Raw genomic sequence first — 18,723 nt, forward strand, 5'->3', positions numbered from 1 at the left:
AAGAGACCAGCCTGGCTTAACCAGGAGAACTTCAATGATCTAAAATTCAAAAAAGAGTCCTACAAAAAGTGGAAACTAGGTCAAATTACAAAGGATGAATATAACTAATAAAACAAATATGTATGGACAAAATTAGAAAGGTCAAGGCACCAAACAAGATCAAACTATCTAGAGACATAAAGGGTAACAAGAAAACATTCTACAAATACATTAGAAGCAAGAGGAAGACTAAGGACATGGTAGGCCCATTACTCAATGGGGGTGGGGGTGCGTGGAAATGGAAATGGTTGGTGATTGGATGTCTAACATAGTGAATACCAGTGAAAATGAGGTAGGATCAGAAGAGGCTAAAATAGAGAAAGAACGAGTTAAAAATTACTTGAACAAATTAGATGTCTTCAAGTCACCAGAGCCTGATGAAATGCATCCTAGAATACTCAAGGAGCTGACTGAGGAGATATCTGAGCCATTAGCGATTATCATTGAGAAATAGTGGAAGACAGAAGAGATTCCAGAAGACTGGAAAAGGGCAAATATAGTGGCCATCTATAAAAAAGGGAAATAAGGACAAACCAGAGAATTACAGACCAGTCAGATTAACTTCTGTACCTGGAAAGAGAATGGAGCAAATTAAGCAATCAGTTTGCAAACATCTGGAAAATAAGGAGGTGATAAGTAACAGTCTGCATGGATTTGTCAAAAACAAATAATGTCATACCAACCTAATAGCTTTCTTTCACAGGATGACAAGCCTTCCGGATAGGGGGGATATAGTAGATATGATATATTTTGATTTTAGTAAAGCTTTTGATACAGTCCCGCATGACCTTCTCATAAACAAACTAGGGAAATGCAACCTAGATGGACCTACTATAAGGTGGGTGCAAACCTGGTTGGAAAACAGTTCCCAGAGAGTAATTATCAATGGTTCACAGTCATGCTGGAAGGGCATAATGAGTGGGGTCCTGCAGGGATCAGTTCTGAGTCTGGTTCTATTTAATATCTTCATCGATGATTTAGATAATGGCATACAGTGTACAAGCTGGAAGGGGTTGCAAGTGCTTTGGAGGATAGGATTAAAATTCAAAATGAACTGGAGAAATGGTCTGAAGTAAATAGGATGAAATTCAATAAGGATAAATGCAAAGTACTTCATTTAGGAAAGAACAATCAGTTGCACACATACAAAATGGGAAATGACTGCTGAGGAAGGAGTACTACGGAAAGGGATCTGGGGGTCATAGTGGATCACAATTTAAATATGAGTCAACAGGGTAACACTGTTGCAAAAAACGCGGACATCGTTCTGGAATGTATTAGCAGGAGTGTTGTAAGCAAGGCACGAGAAGTAACTATTTCCCTCTACTCTGCTCTGATTAGGTCTCAACTGGAGTATTGTGTCCAGTTTTGGGTGCCACATATCAGGAAGGATGTGGACAAATTGGAGAGAGTCCAGAGGAGAGCAACAAAAATGATTAAAGGTCTAAAAAACATGACCTATGAGGGAAGATTGAAAAAATTGGGTTTGTTTAGTCTTGAAAAGAGAAGACTGAGAGGGCACATAAGTTTTCAAGTATGTAAAAAGGTTGTTACAAGGAGGAAGGAGAAAAAAAAATCTTCTTAATCTCTGAGGGTAGGACAAGAAGCAATGGGCTAAAATTGCAGCAAGGGAGGTTTAGGTTAGATATTAGGAAAAACTTCCTAACTGTCAGGGTGGTTAAGCACTGGCATAAATTGCCTAGGGAGGATGTGGAATCTCCATCATTGGAGATTTTTGGGAACAGGTTAGACAAACAGCTGTCAGGAATGGTCTAGATAATTAGTCCTGCCACAAACGCAGGGGACTGGAGTAGAAGACCTCTTGAGGTCCCTTCCAGTTCTGTGATTCTATGAATTGTCACTGATGAAAGGTTCCTGATGTATGAACCTGTAGCCATAATATTTTACGTTTCCTGCGGGAAGGGAATGTCTCTATTTTTAAAAAGTGGGAACTGATTTTTATTTAATGGAAAATTGCTAAGGGGCAAGTTGAACTCTAATAAGGCTCCAATACCATGACCACTCTTTATTAGATGCATATGGCTTGCTTATTCCAAAATTGTCCTTTGTACTGCCTCTCCCTCAGAAGTCATGTGATTCAGATAGCTGTTTGTGTAGCAACAGTACGACAGTAATGTTGAAACTCATGCAGCTTTCATTATGCAGTTGCATTACACTTTGTAATAAAAAATAGAGCACCTTCTAACTACTGTGCCCATAAACACATGTTCCACTCTTCTGTTATTGAGCTCAAGTGATTCAATGACATCTCCTTAAAATATAATGGGCTACTAGTGCCATTCAACGAAGTTAAATGCTCTATAATTGTTATTGTAGATGAAGGGTAGCAGTGTCAGATAAATTTTACAGTGGGGTTGTGATCAGAAAATGATTCAGGAAAAATACCTTGCTGTTGAAATTAGCTGTTCACTGGCTGTGTGTGTTTTTTGTCAGATCTGCTTTTTTTTTACTGCTGTTGTCATTGAGGACAAGTATGGAAGAGAAAGCTGCATTCTTTTCTATCTCAGGCATCAAATGCAGTTGCCAGCTGAAGTTCTAATTCCAGAGTTTTGATTGTTGATTATGGCTGATGATAACGTGCACAACAGAGCACAGCTTGATTTTTTTCAGGTGCCATGTCAAGTCTGCAGGTCTGACTGAAAATATCTTGTTTTCGGATAAATTTAGTAGATTTTTTGATGTAGCAATTATAAATGAAGAATTTACAAAATATTTGGCAAGCTGACTACAATATAACCAATTGTTGATAAATGAAAAAAGGATTGCTTGCAGTAGAGAAGATGCCCATTAAAAGTATTGCTTTGATTTTTGTTTTTAGGTTGCAGAACTGCTCCAGCGGATTTAGTTTTCATCTTAGATGGCTCCTACAGTGTTGGCCCAGAAAACTTTGAAATTATCAAAAGGTGGCTCGTCAATATTACAAGAAATTTTGACATAGGGCCAAAGTTTATTCAAGTTGGAGTAGTCCAGTACAGTGATTACCCTGTACTTGAAATCCCACTAGGAGCTTATGATTCCACTGAAAATCTAATCAGAGAAATGGAATCCATACAATATTTAGGTGGAAATACGAGAACAGGAAGAGCCATTCAGTTTTCGATTGACCACCTTTTTGCTAAATCCTCAAGATTTCTAACTAAAATAGCTGTTGTTCTCACTGATGGCAAGTCCCAAGATGAAGTCAAAGATGCAGCAGCAGAAGCAAGAAAAAACAAAATCACTTTGTTTGCTATTGGTGTTGGCTCAGAAATTGAGGAGGATGAACTTAGAGCTATTGCCAACAAGCCCTCATCAACTTACGTATTTTACGTTGAAGATTATATTGCAATATCCAGAATAAGAGAAGTAATAAAGCAGAAACTCTGTGAAGGTAAACCTTAATATATCTTTGGAACATAGATAGTCTTAAAATCTTGTGATATGTACTGCTGTGTGCATATTGCAGTATTTCAGTGGTGTCCTTTTGGGAAGTATATAGCTCAGGCACTAATGAATAATAACAACTTTTGTTAGCTATTGTATGAGCTACTCTTGATTTTGATGCAGTATTATTTTTTTCTATTAAAAGAGGAAGCATTTTTGAGGAGCGATATGTTAATATGTTATATATTTTAATCTCAGTGTGTGTTATTTTTATATGAAAATCTTCCCTTTGCTTTACCAGAATTTGCAAACACAAATCACTCAAGCTCTTTGCATTAGTGCTGAAAATATTGAGGTTAATTTTAATGCGTGTTGAGTTAAACTTTCAGGGATAAAAAAGACAAGTGTTAATACTAGTTCTCTATTTCCAGTTGCATTTGGTTTAAGTCTGCAACACTGTTTTATCACCTCGTCTTAACAAATGGGAAGAGAGGTTCACATTAATAATAGGAGTGCTTCTGCTAGCATGTGCTGAGAAGCCCAGGAGAGATTTAAAGGCTTTTGCTACAATTCCAGTGGATTTTGCCAAAATATTCTGCATAATTTTTAAACAACATTTTTTGTAGAAGAATTAGCCAAAAATAACACTTTAAAGTGACTTTTTAAACTTCAAATGTTAGAAAAATAACAGCTAATTGAATTTTTATGACAACTTCATGAAACACTGACATTCCTCTAAAAAGTTAGCATAATGCTTCCAAAATCCATCACACAGAAGGACTTTGTTATGCTTTGTTTACAATGAATGTAGCATGCATCAGCAGCATGTTTGTTGTGCTTGTTATACTATTAAGAGTTGATGTAAGACATACTTCAGGGGTACAATGTTTCTGCATTTAGCAGGAGCAAAATAAAAATATTTTCCTTTGTTTTTGTCTTGAAGTATAGACCTCATTGAAAAAAATGTGGTAATTGTTTGTTTATATTGAGGTACAAGTGTTATTCTCTTCATACATAAATGAAAATCACAATCATCCAATGTACTGTAGTTGATATACTGTAACTTAAATTGGGGGAAGCCAATCTGAAAAATGACTGAAGTCCACTTAAACATAGAGATTCTTTAATAAAAAATTGATACAGGGAAAAGTTTCCTAGAGTAAAGACTTGTAGATTATTTTTTACATACAATTTCCCAAGGTTGACCTCAACTCAGGTATCCTATGAAGGATACCATTGCCTAAATCTGATTCTTCAGAAGAGGATCAACCTTCCCTATAAACAATCTGGCCAGTTGTGCAGTGGTGTATATACAGGACTCCCTTCCTGAACCCTGGGTTAATCAATGACTGTCCTGAAGTACGTGATTTAGTTACCTGCTTTAGAATATGTGTGTTACTAATGGCCATAAAATTATTCAGCGCCTTTTAAATAACTAGTTGCTGTATTTCTCTCTCTCCCATGGCAGCAAATTCTATATGCTAACTACACATTGCATCTGACTACCTTCACCATCCCTGTTGTGGGCAAATGACTCCATGTACATTATGAGGGCAGGCTTCCCCAGTCCCCACGTTTGGAAGGAGCCACAAGACTCTTTGCCTAATGGACATCTTTCTTCTATCTATGTCCTGTACCAGAACTATTATCCAGGGATGAATCCTTCTCTCTTTATTTCTATAACACACACATGTACTAGTATCAATAGGCAATTAGGGGATCTCATTCTCATGAATCCGATCATTGGGAAGGGACCAGTCTCAGCCGTCTATGCCCTGACTAAACCAACAATGAGCTATGCATCTACCCTCTTGAAATAGGAAGCAGCTTCTGTAGCTGGATGTCTGGGGTGCCCGTGTGTATCTGAGTAATGGCTGAGATAGTCTATCTCTAATAAAAAGCTTTACAGAAATGGAGCTATAATAATGTTTTACATGTCTGTACTGCCTTTCATCTGAGGAGCTCAAACTGTGTTAGTGACAGTGGGTATGTCTCCCACACTAGGTATGTCTACATTGCAGTGGGAAGCAAGCTTCCCAGCCAAGACAGAAAGGCTGATGCTAGCAGGGCTCAAGCTAGTTTGGTAAAAATAGCACTGTGGTCATTGTGGCTCCAGTGGAGACATGGGCTAGCCACCTGAACTCAAACCCAGAGGGTCAGGTGGGCTTGAGAGCCCAAGCTGCCCCCAAGCCACAATGTTCACACTGCTATTTTTAGCATGCTAGCTTGAGCCCTGCTTGCACAAGTCTATCTGCCTGGGCTGGGAGTCTCACTCACAATTTCGATGTGGACATACCCCTTGTTCCCGCCGCAGTATCCATCAGGTCCCCAGGAGAACAAGCTGTGCACAGCAGCTATTTCCACCCACAAACTCACAGAGATCCAAAAGTTTAGTGCTGTGTGGAGGGGATTTGGAGGCCACCTGGCAAAGAGGGGAACGTGTGACAGAGGTTCTGCTTCCAGGCCCTTGTATTTTGAGGCTTTTCTACTCCATTTTTCATTCATTCGTCTCTTCTGAATCCTGTAGCATGGAGAAATATTTGACCCAAAGAGTTTAAGTATTTCTTCCATAGTCTTGTTTTGGTATTGAAACAAAGAAGTTGAGAACTTTATACTTTAGCCTAAAATCTTTCACAGTTTGTCGAACAGATGCAGTATCAAATAGCAGTTTTAGTGTTTTCAGAATTGACTGCTGTCAACTATTCTGTCTATTGCTTTATAGAATCTGTTTGTCCAACAAGAATTCCAGTGGCAGCTCGAGATGAAAAAGGATTTGATATTCTTCTAGGATTAGGTGTGAAGAAAAAGGTTAAAAAGAGAATTCAAATCCCATCTTCTAATGCAAAAGCTTATGAAATAACATCAAACATCGACTTGTCAGAATTTACGAGGTACTTCATTGTAGAAAGTTATACAGTTTGGGATAAAAATGCGGTTTATTAAAATGTATGGGATTTGTTTTAGAATTTCCCATTTAGAATGTATGTGTTTTTTCCCCAGGAATGTGTTTCCAGAAGGTCTTCCTCCATCATATGTGTTCGTTTCCACTCAGAGGTTCAAGGTCAGAAAGACATGGGATTTGTGGAGGATTCTAAGCCTGGATGGGAGGCCGCAAATAACAGTTACTGTAAATGGGGAAGATAAAACATTATCCTTTACTACAACAAGCTTAGTAAATGGAACTCAGGTTGTCACTTTCACTGCACCTCGTGTAAAGGTAATTTACATTTACAGTTGATCTTGTATTGGAATATTCATGAGAATACAGGTTTATTTCCTTGGGTCTTTAACTTTTGTTAAGATATACTAGCTCCTGAATTTGTAAATATTTGAAAATAGCTGAATGATGCCTCATACTACATGCTGGTGTTAGTTGAAAAAGTATTTTGTATTTATTACAAAGATAGCATCTCTGTCATTTAGTAAATGTATTTTTATTAAAATAATCTAATTTTATAGATGGATTTTGCTACTGTGTGTGTAGAGCAATGGTTTTCAACCTTTTTTCATTTGCGGGCCCCTTTGGAAATCTTAGATATAAACTGCAGATCCCCAGGGATCTGCGGACCATAAGTTGAAAACCACAGATTTATGGTAGCAACAACCTTTTGTGGACGCCTTCGACATTGTTCACAGACCCACAGGAGTCCATGGACCACACCATCAAAACCACTGCGGTAGAGGTTTCAAATTCATTAATTATTTTCCATTTATTTATTTTATTTTTTTATTAAAATAATTGTTTTCTGGTAGATTGGTTAGAAACTTGTGCATTTCAGTGCAACCTGGTTTATCCAATTCTGAGTAGAGTGAAAATGTCCTCATCTGTTTTTTTTTTTTTTAAATTCGAATAATAGACAATCTGCACTAAATTTATTAGAACCATCCAAGGACTTTGGAGTCCCAGAAACATTTTAGATAAACAAAGTTTTACTTTATTGGTATCTAAAATATTGGATTGGATATGAATGCGCATAAGATTAAATATGAAATAGTCTCTGCAGATCTTCACAGACTCTCCAGAGAGAGTAACCATTTCTGTGATTCCCCCATGGCAAAATTAAGTTTAATTCTTGACCATTGTTGTTTGAAATTGTTTACTCATTCCACTTCTTAGAAGACAAATAGCACATGATAAGGAACATCATGTAAACAAAGGTGCCAACTGGAGTCTTAGGCAGCAGAGATAGCATTAAACTTTTAATATTAAAGAACCCTCTTACTTTAGAGGCGGGGAAGACCGTGTTGCCATGCCAGAGTTGTAACAGTTCTGTAGGTGAATAGGTGGCTTCAGGGCTGTTAATCCAATGTTTTTCTTTTACAATTAAATTTGCATAAAAATGTTAAGCGTCAGAGGGATAGCCGATTAGTCTGGATCTGTAAAAGCAGCAAAGAGTCCTGTGGCACCTTATAGACTAATGTATTGGAGCATGAGCTTTTGTGGGTGAATACCCACTTCGTTGGATGCATGTAGTGGAAATTTCCAGAGGCGGGTATAAATATGCAAGCAAGAATCAGGCTAGAGATAACGAGGTTGTGTGTTCACTGGATATCTTTTCTGATCAATTTTAAAAACCACAAGTGAAAAGCAATTCTGAGTTTTGAAAAAGAAGTAGGGCTGTTGATTAATTGCATTTAACTCTGTGAATTGAAAAATACCATTTCTTTTGTCATTTTTACAGTGCAAATATTTGTAATAAAGTGAGCACTGTACACTTGTAATTGAAATCAATATATTTGAACACAGATAACATCAAAAATATTTAAATAAATGGTATTCTATTACTGTTTAGCAGCGCAATTAATCGTGCAATTAATTGTGATTAATTTTTAATTGCATTAAAACCCTAACAAATAGTCATTTATTTTCTTTACATTTGTTTTTTCAACTTAGTATCCTGAAGGTGAACAGTAGTAGTACTTATATAGTGCTTTACATATTCAAACTCCGGCAGAGCAGTAGTTTTGTGAATGCCAGTGGTGCCTAAATGTTGGATTTAGGTACCTAAGTTTGCAGTCAGGCACCTAAGTCCCTTTGGGAATCTAGCCCCTAGGCTACTAAGTCCTATTGTCGTTTAATGAGATTTAGGGTCCTAAGTGAATGAAAATAGGATTTAAGCTCTTACGAATATTTTACTCATGGTCTTTATCATCTTGGCTAGCTCACTGCTTAACAAGATTCCTCTATGAATTTTTGCAAATGTGAGGTGCGCGCTCTCTCTCTCTCTCTCTTTATTTATATCCAGCGAAGTGGAGTATGGGAAAGTGACTTTTTAAAAAAAAAAAAAGAAAAAAAAAGAAAAAAGGTTTTAAACTATTAGTTATTTTTAAATGGCTTAGCAGAATCTTGATTGTAAAATAAAGGTCATCTTGTGACATTTTTTTTCTATCATATATATCTTTTGCATTTGTTTTTGCTCTGACACAGCCATGACCTTTGCTATATTTTGCCATCACAAACAACCAGCCTTATTAATGGATAAAAACAAGTGGATAAATAGTTGAGATCAAATTTCATAATTCTTTAAATTTAGGAAATTATATTTTAAAGTCCTCTTATTTTCTCCATTTTCGTAGATATTGTTTGATGAAGGCTGGCATCAAATTCGTCTGTTGGTAACAGAAGCACATGTAACTTTGTATATAGATGATCAAGAAACTGAAATGAAGCCATTACATCCTGTTTTAGGTATCTACATCAGTGGACTAACCCAAATAGGGAAATACCCTGGGAAAGAGGAAACTGTACAGGTGAGTCTAGAATATTGTCAGATGTAACATAGTTTGATACTATACCAGTTCATAGTCCTGCATTTGTTAATCTTTCACCTAGTATTTCATTGCAGCCTTCTATTTCCATGGGGTTATACTTTCTAATATAATTCCTTCTGGGCTGCCGTTTGAGATATATTTTAGCTAGTAATTAAAGAGATATAGTCAACATTAAAAAAAATCACATTTTGGTCTGAATTTCTTTTTCACCACAGCTATTGCAAGTAATGCCTAAGATTGCAGTAAGTGAAAGAGATTAGGGGAAAATATTTGGCTCTTTCTTCAGGTTGCTTAATTTACATGTTTGACAATATATGTGTATATAGTCAATTTCACTTTTTCCTCTGTATTAGCAGTTGTCCCTGATGTTTGTTCAGGTCTTTCGCCCAGCAACAGTGTAGAGAAAATCATTCTTGCCATAATGGCATTCTTGAGTACCCAAGAAGAATTATGTTGCAGTAAAATGAACAGTTTGTTAAAGCTATGTCTTGGCATTAAACGTTATTTAAAACTACTGAACTCTAAGGGCAGGGGAGGAATCTTTTTTGTTGCACTAATAAATGACATAACAGAAATAAAAGTTCTGTATAGGCTATTCATACAGCAGTATATAGTGCTTCTCTTTCACTTCATCGTAGTTTGGAGGTCACTGAAATGCTTATTCTGTAATTAAGATTAGATCACAGAAACCTCCTTGGGAGCTGCCTCCTGATATGCCAAGACTACTTCTGCTCCTGCTTTCCTGCCCTGTCAGCTAGGACTTCAGTGCCCTGCTTGGTTTGTGCCAGACTCGCTAGCCTGCTGCAAACCCAAACCCGGGTCTGATTCACGTCCCATAACAGCTGTAGTCTTGACTGAAAGCAGCTTACAGAAGTGTTTTTGTCTTTAACACTCAGATGCCCAACTCCCAATGGGGTATAAACCCAGATAAATCCATTTCATCCTGTATAAAGCGTATACAGGTAAACTCATAAATTGTTTGTGCTCTATGACACTAATAGAGAGATATGCACAGCTGTTTGCCCACCCAGGTATTAATACATACTCTGCGTTAATTAAAAGTAAAAAGTGATTTAAGTGGTTCCAAGTAGTAACAGACAGAACAAAGTAAGTCATCAAGCAAAATAAAATAAAACATGCAAATCTATGTCTAGTCAAATTGAATACAGAAAAGATCCTCTCCAGTTCCAGAATGCTCCCTATTACAGACTAATCTCCTTTTAGCCTGGGTCCAGCAATCACTCTCACCCCTTGCAGTCACTGCCCTTTGTTCCAGTTTCTCTCAGGTATCCTTGGAGGTGGAGAGGCTCTCTCTTCAGCCAGCTTAAGGCCAAATGGAGGGGTCTCCCACAGGCTTAAATAGACTTTCTCTTGTGGGTGGAGACCCCCTCCTCTCTCCTATGCAAAGTCCAGCTCCAAGATGGAGTTCTGGAGTCACTTGGGCAAGTCACATGTCCATGCATGACTCACATTTTCTTACCAGGTAGCAGCCATGGGTCACATGCTACCTTGAACGTCCCCAAGTAGACTTCTTCTGTGGATTGGAGCATTCCAAGATTCATTGTCCTTTAAGTGTTTCTTGATTAGGTACTTAATTTCAACATTCCTTTCTCCAGAAACTGACCAAATGCTCTACTAAGGATATTTAGAAATCAAGCCAGTACACAGCCAATATTCAAATGATACATGCATACAGATAGGATTAATAGATTCAGTAGATCATAACCTTTACATAGATATGTTACATGGCATATTAGCATATCACATATTCCAGTTATGTCATATATATTCATAAGCATATTTCCATAAAGCATTATGGGGCACGGCATCACAAAGGTGTTCCCAAATGTAGTGCTACTGAAACTTAGTCCACTGGTATTCCACTTTGAGTCAGGACAGCCAAGGGATTTGTTGTGGCAGGAGCGGGCAGAGCCTGGAGCAGGCAGCTGGTAGTATCTTCGACGAGGTAGTGATGTTGAGCAGAAAAGAACAGCTGCTTTCATTAGGACGCTATACACCTGCTTTGGTATCACCCTGTTAAACCCTTGCTTGTGGATTTGGTGGTTCCTTAAGACTCTCAGGGAATTACCTCAGTTGACTCATGAGGCTCAGAACATCCTTAACAGTACCCTCCTGAAAAAGATGCCTGCTAGGCGTCCTTCAACCTGATTTATAATGGTGTGACTGATGTAATTCTCAAAGTTGGGTATGTGTGTATGTTGTTGTTTGGCTTCCACCAACAATAAGCCACCCCATTACCCTCCCAAACAACAAGATTCATTAGCTTCCCCTGGTGAACTTTGGATCTACTTCACCAAGTACTCCTCATGTCCCTGGATGGGTGGAGGTGGTTGCTGGGAGAGGAGTTGTTGATATGGTCTTTCAGAAGGGATGATGGGACATTGACTATGTTTTCATCATCTTGGGCAGTTGGAGTTTGAAGGCTACAGGATTGATCTGCTGGATGACCCAGAATGGGCCAAGTATCGGTAATCTAACTTTTGTGAAGGTTGGGGAGAGCCAATGTGCTGTGTGAAGAGCCATTGTTTATCTCCAACTATGAGATGAGGGGTTTCCTTGTTTGTAATCCCCTATGACCAATTCTAGGTGGGCTTTCAACTCGTTGACATGGTGCACATGTTTGACTAGATTGAAGGCTCTTGGGGTACATGTGAGACTTTTAGCATGGGTAGGTGGAACTGGGAGTGGAAACCTTGTTGGCATAAAAAGGATGGTGGTGGTTTGATCTCTGGTCAGAGTTGTTTATATGCAAATTTGGCAGAAGGGAGGAGTGAAACCCAGTCATTATAATGGTAATGATAAAGCAACAGAGGTATTGCTCAAGAATTTGAATAATTCATTCCATCTGTCCATCAGCCTGGGGTTGATAAGCCAAGGAGACACATAGATCCACATATAAGAACTTGAACAGCTGTCTCCAGAAATGTGAAATTAACTGCAGTCCTTGATCAGATGTAATGTTAGATGGTAGACCAGGGAGTTTGAATACATGGTTGAAAAACAGTTGGGCTGCGACCGCTGCAGTGGAAATCTGAATGCCTGACAGAAAATGGGACATTTTTGTAAGCAGGTTGACAAAAACTAGCACAGTTGTGTGGCCTTGGTAATTGGGAAGGTAAATGATAAAGTCCACAGAGATGGATGACCACGATTGAGATGGAATTGGCAGTGGAATCAAAATGCCCAGGGGTTTGGTGCAGGGAGTCTTCATTCAAGTGCATGTGTCACAGGAGTTAATGTAGTACTACATGAAAAAATGTATTTTTGGCCATCTGAAATTTCAAGAGCCTCAGCGTTTTCCGGGACGCCGAAATGACCAACTGGAGTGAATCATAACATAGCCTGAGTATTGCTAGATTTGGCTGACTGTTTGTTTGAGGTATAAATGCAGTATTTTAATAAGAGGACAATAGGGAAACAAATGTTTTCTGGGCATCTGACTCGGCTAGATGCAGTTGTTGGCAGTAGCTTGCCGTGAATTATACCTCTTCCATCCTCCAAGAGATGTTTGGATTATGCACTGAGAGCAAAGAAATGCTGAACATAATCAGGAAGTGTGGCAAGCTGATTATATTGAGGATATGTCTTCACTACCTGCCGAATCGGTGGGTAGTGATCGATCCAGCGGGGATCGATTTATCACATCTAGTCTAAACATGATAAATCGACCCCCGAGCACTCTCTGTAGACTCCTGTATTCTAGTACTATGAGAGGCACAAGCAGAGTCCACGGGGGAACAGCAGCAGTTGACTCACCTTGGTGAAGACACCACAGTAAGTTGATCTAAGTATCACAATAAGTATTGCGTAACTTAGATTGATTTCCACCCCCCACCCAACACACAGTGTAGACCAGGGCTTAATTGCAGAGTTTCCTGATGGTCTTGGATTTTTGACTTGGAGGGGCACAATTTCATGCTACCATCAATTAGCTTCACTTGGTTTGGGGTGAGCATCTTCTGCACTGGAAGTTGAGTAGCTTTGGTGAGCCCATCATCCATAAAATTACTAGAAGCACTGGAATCCATGAGCAAAAGCTGAGTGCAACTCACTTCTAATCGGGATTAAGAGGTGGAGGAAGACCTGCATTGTGGAGGGTGACAGTTCGTGGCTGCCAAGATACATGATGGCAGAAGAGGGTGCTTTTGTGGAGGACTCAATTTCTTGGTTACATCCAGCAGCAACCTCTGTAACAGGGCTGGACATGGTTGTTTTCCAAGGGTCTAGATTTAAGGGGGTACTCAGTAACTAAGTCCACCATAAAGTAGGGAAAGGTTGTTCTATCCCCAGTACTCCTTCTCTTGATCCATGAGGTGCCTTTGCATCACATCAGTCTTCATAGGCTCCTGTTATGGAATAATGCTTGGGGATGGCTGGAATGGAGCAGATCTAAGCTGGAGTTGTGGCTATGTCCTCTTCTTTTCTTGGCATTGCTTAGACAGATGACTGTCGATCCAGATGCACAATTTGATATGAGTTCAGAATTGTGGGGGATTTGACCTGGACCAATTAATCTTTTATGTTGTCATTCAGACTCTGGTGGAAATGGTAGATCTGGGCTGACCCTCTCCATGCCGTGTTGGCAACCAGATGCTGAAAGTGAGCAGCATATGCCGAGATAGGCTGATGGCCTTGTCTGAGAAACTGCAAGGCAGATTCAGTAGTGCGATTCAGATTTTCGAATGTTACCAAAAAGCTGTGGATGGACTCATCAAAATTACTCAGCGTTGGGCCCATCTGCTCCAGAAGCAGTGATTCTCAGTCTAAGGTTTCATCAGTCAATAAATGGATGATAAGCCCAACTTTGGTCTGGTCATCAGGATACATTGTGGGACACATCCAGAACAAAAGGAGGCACTGGTTAAGAAAACCATGGAACATCTGGCAATTCCCATGAAATCTTTCTGGCAGTGGAACCTTTGGGCCATGTTTCAGAGGGACCATAGCTGGTAGTACTGGAGGTACTGGAGATACTGGGATTTGTGAGCAGAGAGAGCCATTCTCCAGTTGCAGCTGGGCAAATTGATTCTGAAGATGGTGGGCCAACCATGCCAGGTGATGAGCCATTGCTTGAGCAGCAGGAGCAGGGGCAGTCTCTCAGCACTGCTGGGAGTATCCCCAAAAGCTGGGAGTATCCCCAAAAGGTAGCCATGTTGAGCAGAATGGGGTGGCTCAGGCTCAGGGATGACTCAGTCTCAGAACACTCAGGGTATGTCTTTATTGCAGTTAAAAATCCACAGCTGGCCTGTGTCAGCTGACTCACGCTTGCAGGGTTTGGGCTTTTGGGCTATAAAATTGAAGGGTAGGTGTTTGGGCTTGGATTGGAGCCCAGGTTCTGGGACCCAGTGAGGGTGGAGTGTCCCAGTGATTGGGCTCCAGCCTGAGCCCAAATGTCTACATTGCAGTATTATAGACCCATAGCCTGAGTCAGCAGCCATGGGCCAATCACATATTTTATTGCAATATAGAGAAACCCTCAGGCTCAGGGATGACTCATGAGACTCAGAACACTCATCACACTTTGCTTGCTATCCCCACTACATTTCCCCCGTGTACAAACTTAAAGCTCAGCTGCTGCTTGGCACCCATTTGTTTGTGAACATTTTAGTCTCCATTCAAATTGAGTGTGTTCCAATCCCAGTCTTGCATAAACTGACGGTTCAAAATTTGGATTGCCTTAAAACCTGTTGAATGAGAGATGGACCATGGCAGTATATTAGGACCCAATGCAGAAAATGGACCTTGGCTGCATTGCTAAAGGCTTGTTTCTGCCACCCTTACAGTGCTGCCAAATGTCATACATATCATGGGAAAGCACTGACATGCCTACCTACTTTCCAGCTATGATCTCACAAATGTAGCTGGGCTGCAAGCAAGGGAGCAGGGATTTCCTAACAACCATCTAGGCTTCCATAATTCTGGTTCTGGTCCATGATTGGGACTCCTAGGTGCCATGGCAATGCAAATAATAATAATAATAAACTTGATAGCTGCACCCTTCCTCGTGCTGAGTAGACCAACTGACTGAAGGGGAAGGTGGTTGTTAGTTGAAACAGCTGAGATGTTAAATTAGTGAAATGACAGTTGCCCTTCAAAACTGAGAACCATTTATCTAAAGAAAAGGTACCTGATCTCTTCTTGATACTTTCACATAATTTCCATTGATGTCAGAGGAATTACTTGTGCATATTGAGGAGAGGATAAAAGTTGCAAGCAACTACTGTCCCATCATTGGTTTACAGGAAGCAGAAAGCACATAGTATATGAAGTTGTGTCCCTGCTGTGCTGCCTTTATCATGCTTGCAAATTGTTAATGTTTGATTCTAGTCTGCCAAAATAAAATATGGAAAAGCCTGTAAGTATTTTTGATCTATTTAAGGAGTGTAAAACACCTTTTTTTAATAGCTATGTGCTACCACAAAAAAGTAAGCAAAATTTTGGCATTATAAGTAGTTGCTAGCAATAAAACTACAGTACATAAAGCGTTCAAGATGTTTGCTAAATAAATGAAATCCAGTTGTTAATTTCTTATGATTTCTTCATTTATAACAGTGTGGTATGAGACGTTACTAATTAGACTGAGAATATTAGTTGCGACTCTGGGAAATATTGAGTTACTTAAATTAGATTAATTTTTTTGGTTTCTTTGAAAGATATATTTTCTTTTGTTTTCTCTCATCTGTTTAATTTCTTAAATCTTTAAATATAAACAATCAGACTTTTTAAAGATATATTGTGTTTTGCATCATCAGGGTGCTTGAACATGCACATAGATTAAAGCAAGGCCTTCTTACAGAATGTTACAGGGTTCCTACTCACTGCTAGTGCACCTCCTTACATCTAGGTCTGGGACTGTATCTCTTGTTGCATTGGGTACCTCCTTGCTGCTCATTGCTCACACTGTAACAGTCTCTCTTCTGATAACTTGACCTTTTCGCCAGGTTCCCATTTAGTCCATCCCTTTAAGGATTACGAAGTCCAGGAGGACATCTATCCAAATGCCATGACTGGAAAGGAGTTCAGCCCCTCCTTGGGCTCTGTGCTACAATAGCACTGGCTGGCAGGGGAACCCGGTCCCATCCGCTACACCAGGTTCCAGCCCAGGGACACTATAACCAGCAATCCAGGTGCTCAGTCCCTGCCCCTGTCGCTGTTTCCTTGGGCTTCTTCTGACAAAACCTCCCTGTCTTCTGTTTCCTGGTTTTGGGTTTCCACTGGAGCTTACTCTATTCCCCATGACTACGTCACCCCTCCTAGCCTCTTGCTAGACTCCTTACTCCAGGACAGGCTCTGAGGCCTTACTCTCCTCCTTGTCCCTGATGACCCCCCTCATACAAGGGAGTTACTGAAGACTCTTTTCCCTGCAGCCCCATTCTACTCTCAGTTTCTTGGCTTTATGTTGACCCAGCCCTTTCATAGTTGGCTTTATAGTGCTTCACTTTCACTTCACCCTGGCCCTCCTTCTCTGAGGTGACACCAGCTGACCTAATTGGCCTCTCAAGCCCTCATTAACCCTGTTGAGGCTGGTGTGGGGCCATACCCCTTCACAAATAAATTGTCTTGTTTTTAGACCTTCAGCAGTACTCTCTCTGGGTATCCTGCATTTTACTTATTTTCAGAAATGCTTGAGACCTCTTTTTATAATCTCTTAAATTTTAGGCACCTACGTGGTCTGTCTGTGAGTCAGTGTTCTCAATGAGATTATGTTCGTGCTGTAAAATGGTTCTCTGCAAGAAAGACTGGATTGTGTTGCAGATTTCTTGTAGAATCTAACATTTATTTTTACTGGAATTAGAGATGGAAGAGATATGAAAGGTCATCTAATTCGTCCTTCTTGCCAAATCCTTGCATTTGTAGTCTTGTGCAATCTAGTTTTTAAAATAGCTTGAGGAATGGGGCTTCAACCACTTTCTTAGAAGGCTGTTCCTTAGTTAATAAATGTCACTGCCAGGAAATTTTGCCTGAAATTAAGAAAAGATTTAGAAATGTGGAATTGTGTAAGACCCACTGCCTGAGATATTTAAAAGTAGCCTGGAAGAAGCATTAGAATATATAGTAGGGAACAATTTTGCACTGCCAAAGAGATGGTCTTTATGACCTAAATGTTTTTTTGTTTTCTATCTGTAATTACTGAGATTCTGTTTCTCAACATCATGACACATCTTGTTCTACAGTAATAGTCAGTTTGGTGGAACATTGCTATATTAACATCTATTATGAAAGACTAAATTGTGCATTTTGTTTTTATTGACAATGTATTCTGAAAGCCTCTACTGAATGAAACCTATTGGATATGAAGTATGGGAAGGGAGGCTGATTTCACAATAATATAGATATTATGGATAGCAGTACTGTACAGAGATAGAATAAAGGAAAGATGTACCATAAACAGTTTAGTATATTGTACTGTGCAGTCCTCATCCACAGCCAAAGACTGGGGACAGTGATTTCTACTGTTTTGAAAAAAATAGATTATTTTTTTCATAACTGGTCCTGTTGCTTTTACCCATAAAATGTCAAAGTAATGTACACATCAGTCAGTGGGAGCAGTGTGGCTAAAATGCTATAACTAACTACATTCTGAAATTGTCGAACAACCTTATGTGACATGTATGACTTCAGATGGGTTTAAAGATTTTTTTATTTTTTTATATTATCAACTCAGACCATTTAAGAGAGACTGTATTTTAAATTCATTGATTTAACTTTAAATGATTTAACATTTAACTGCTCCTGAACAATGTATTTGGCTTTGACTTATAGTTTGATGTCCAGAAACTAAGAATCTACTGTGACCCAGAACAAAACAACCGAGAAACAGCTTGTGAAATCCCGGGATTTGTGAGTATGATTGATGAACTTTCCAGGATTGTTTGACATTTTATCCAAATAGCTAAACACAGGGGCTATTTTAATAATGAGCTTTTAAAATAAACATTTCTGCATTTATTCAACTACTGCAAACAAATTCTTTCTGGAATTTGAGGAACTCATTCTATGTTTAAACAGGTAACAGCTACATGTATCTGTCAGCTATCAACCTAGTTTTAGAATAGACGTATTTTATAAGACTTTTGTATTTTCCTAGAAAGACATCCCTCAAGAGGTCTTAAAATATTATTACTTATTTGAAGGTGCAAATGTGAAATCAGTACGAAGTGAACTCTAAATCTTGTGTGACAAATGCTTTGAGATACTAAGTGCCTTCAATTATATTGATGAAAAGAGCTATCTACGTTAAGTGCAACGTATTTTTATTACTACAGTCATCAGTAAATCCCCTAATCTCTAAAATCTATTATCTGTTCAACAGAACTATGTTTCTAGGTTTTTAAATTAGAATTTCCTGTCAAAAGTATCCCCACTGAAGTTGGTGGCAAAACTCAATTGACTTCAATGAGGCCTGGATTTCATCCAATGTGTTTTGGATGAGACAAAACTGAAGTCCTAATCAGTTCATGTCCAGGTTCATGGGGCTGAAGAGTGACCTTAAAGTGGCCTTGTCCT

The 18,723-nt window shown here is 39.2% G+C and overlaps 1 protein-coding gene across 1 annotated transcript in view; it reads left to right on the plus strand.

The window, feature by feature from the left end:
* COL21A1 (collagen type XXI alpha 1 chain) overlaps positions 1-18,723 on the plus strand; it is a 189,360-nt gene that overhangs the window by 40,441 nt on the left and 130,196 nt on the right. The window contains exons 3-7 of the mRNA XM_050951092.1: positions 2,879-3,430; positions 6,146-6,314; positions 6,424-6,640; positions 9,001-9,174; positions 17,980-18,057. Of these exons, the coding sequence (XP_050807049.1) occupies positions 2,879-3,430; positions 6,146-6,314; positions 6,424-6,640; positions 9,001-9,174; positions 17,980-18,057 (1,190 nt within the window). The remainder of the gene's footprint in view (positions 1-2,878; positions 3,431-6,145; positions 6,315-6,423; positions 6,641-9,000; positions 9,175-17,979; positions 18,058-18,723) is intronic.

Source organism: Gopherus flavomarginatus, chromosome 4, assembly GCF_025201925.1.
Source record: "Gopherus flavomarginatus isolate rGopFla2 chromosome 4, rGopFla2.mat.asm, whole genome shotgun sequence".
In the NCBI taxonomy this organism is placed as follows: domain Eukaryota; kingdom Metazoa; phylum Chordata; order Testudines; family Testudinidae; genus Gopherus; species Gopherus flavomarginatus.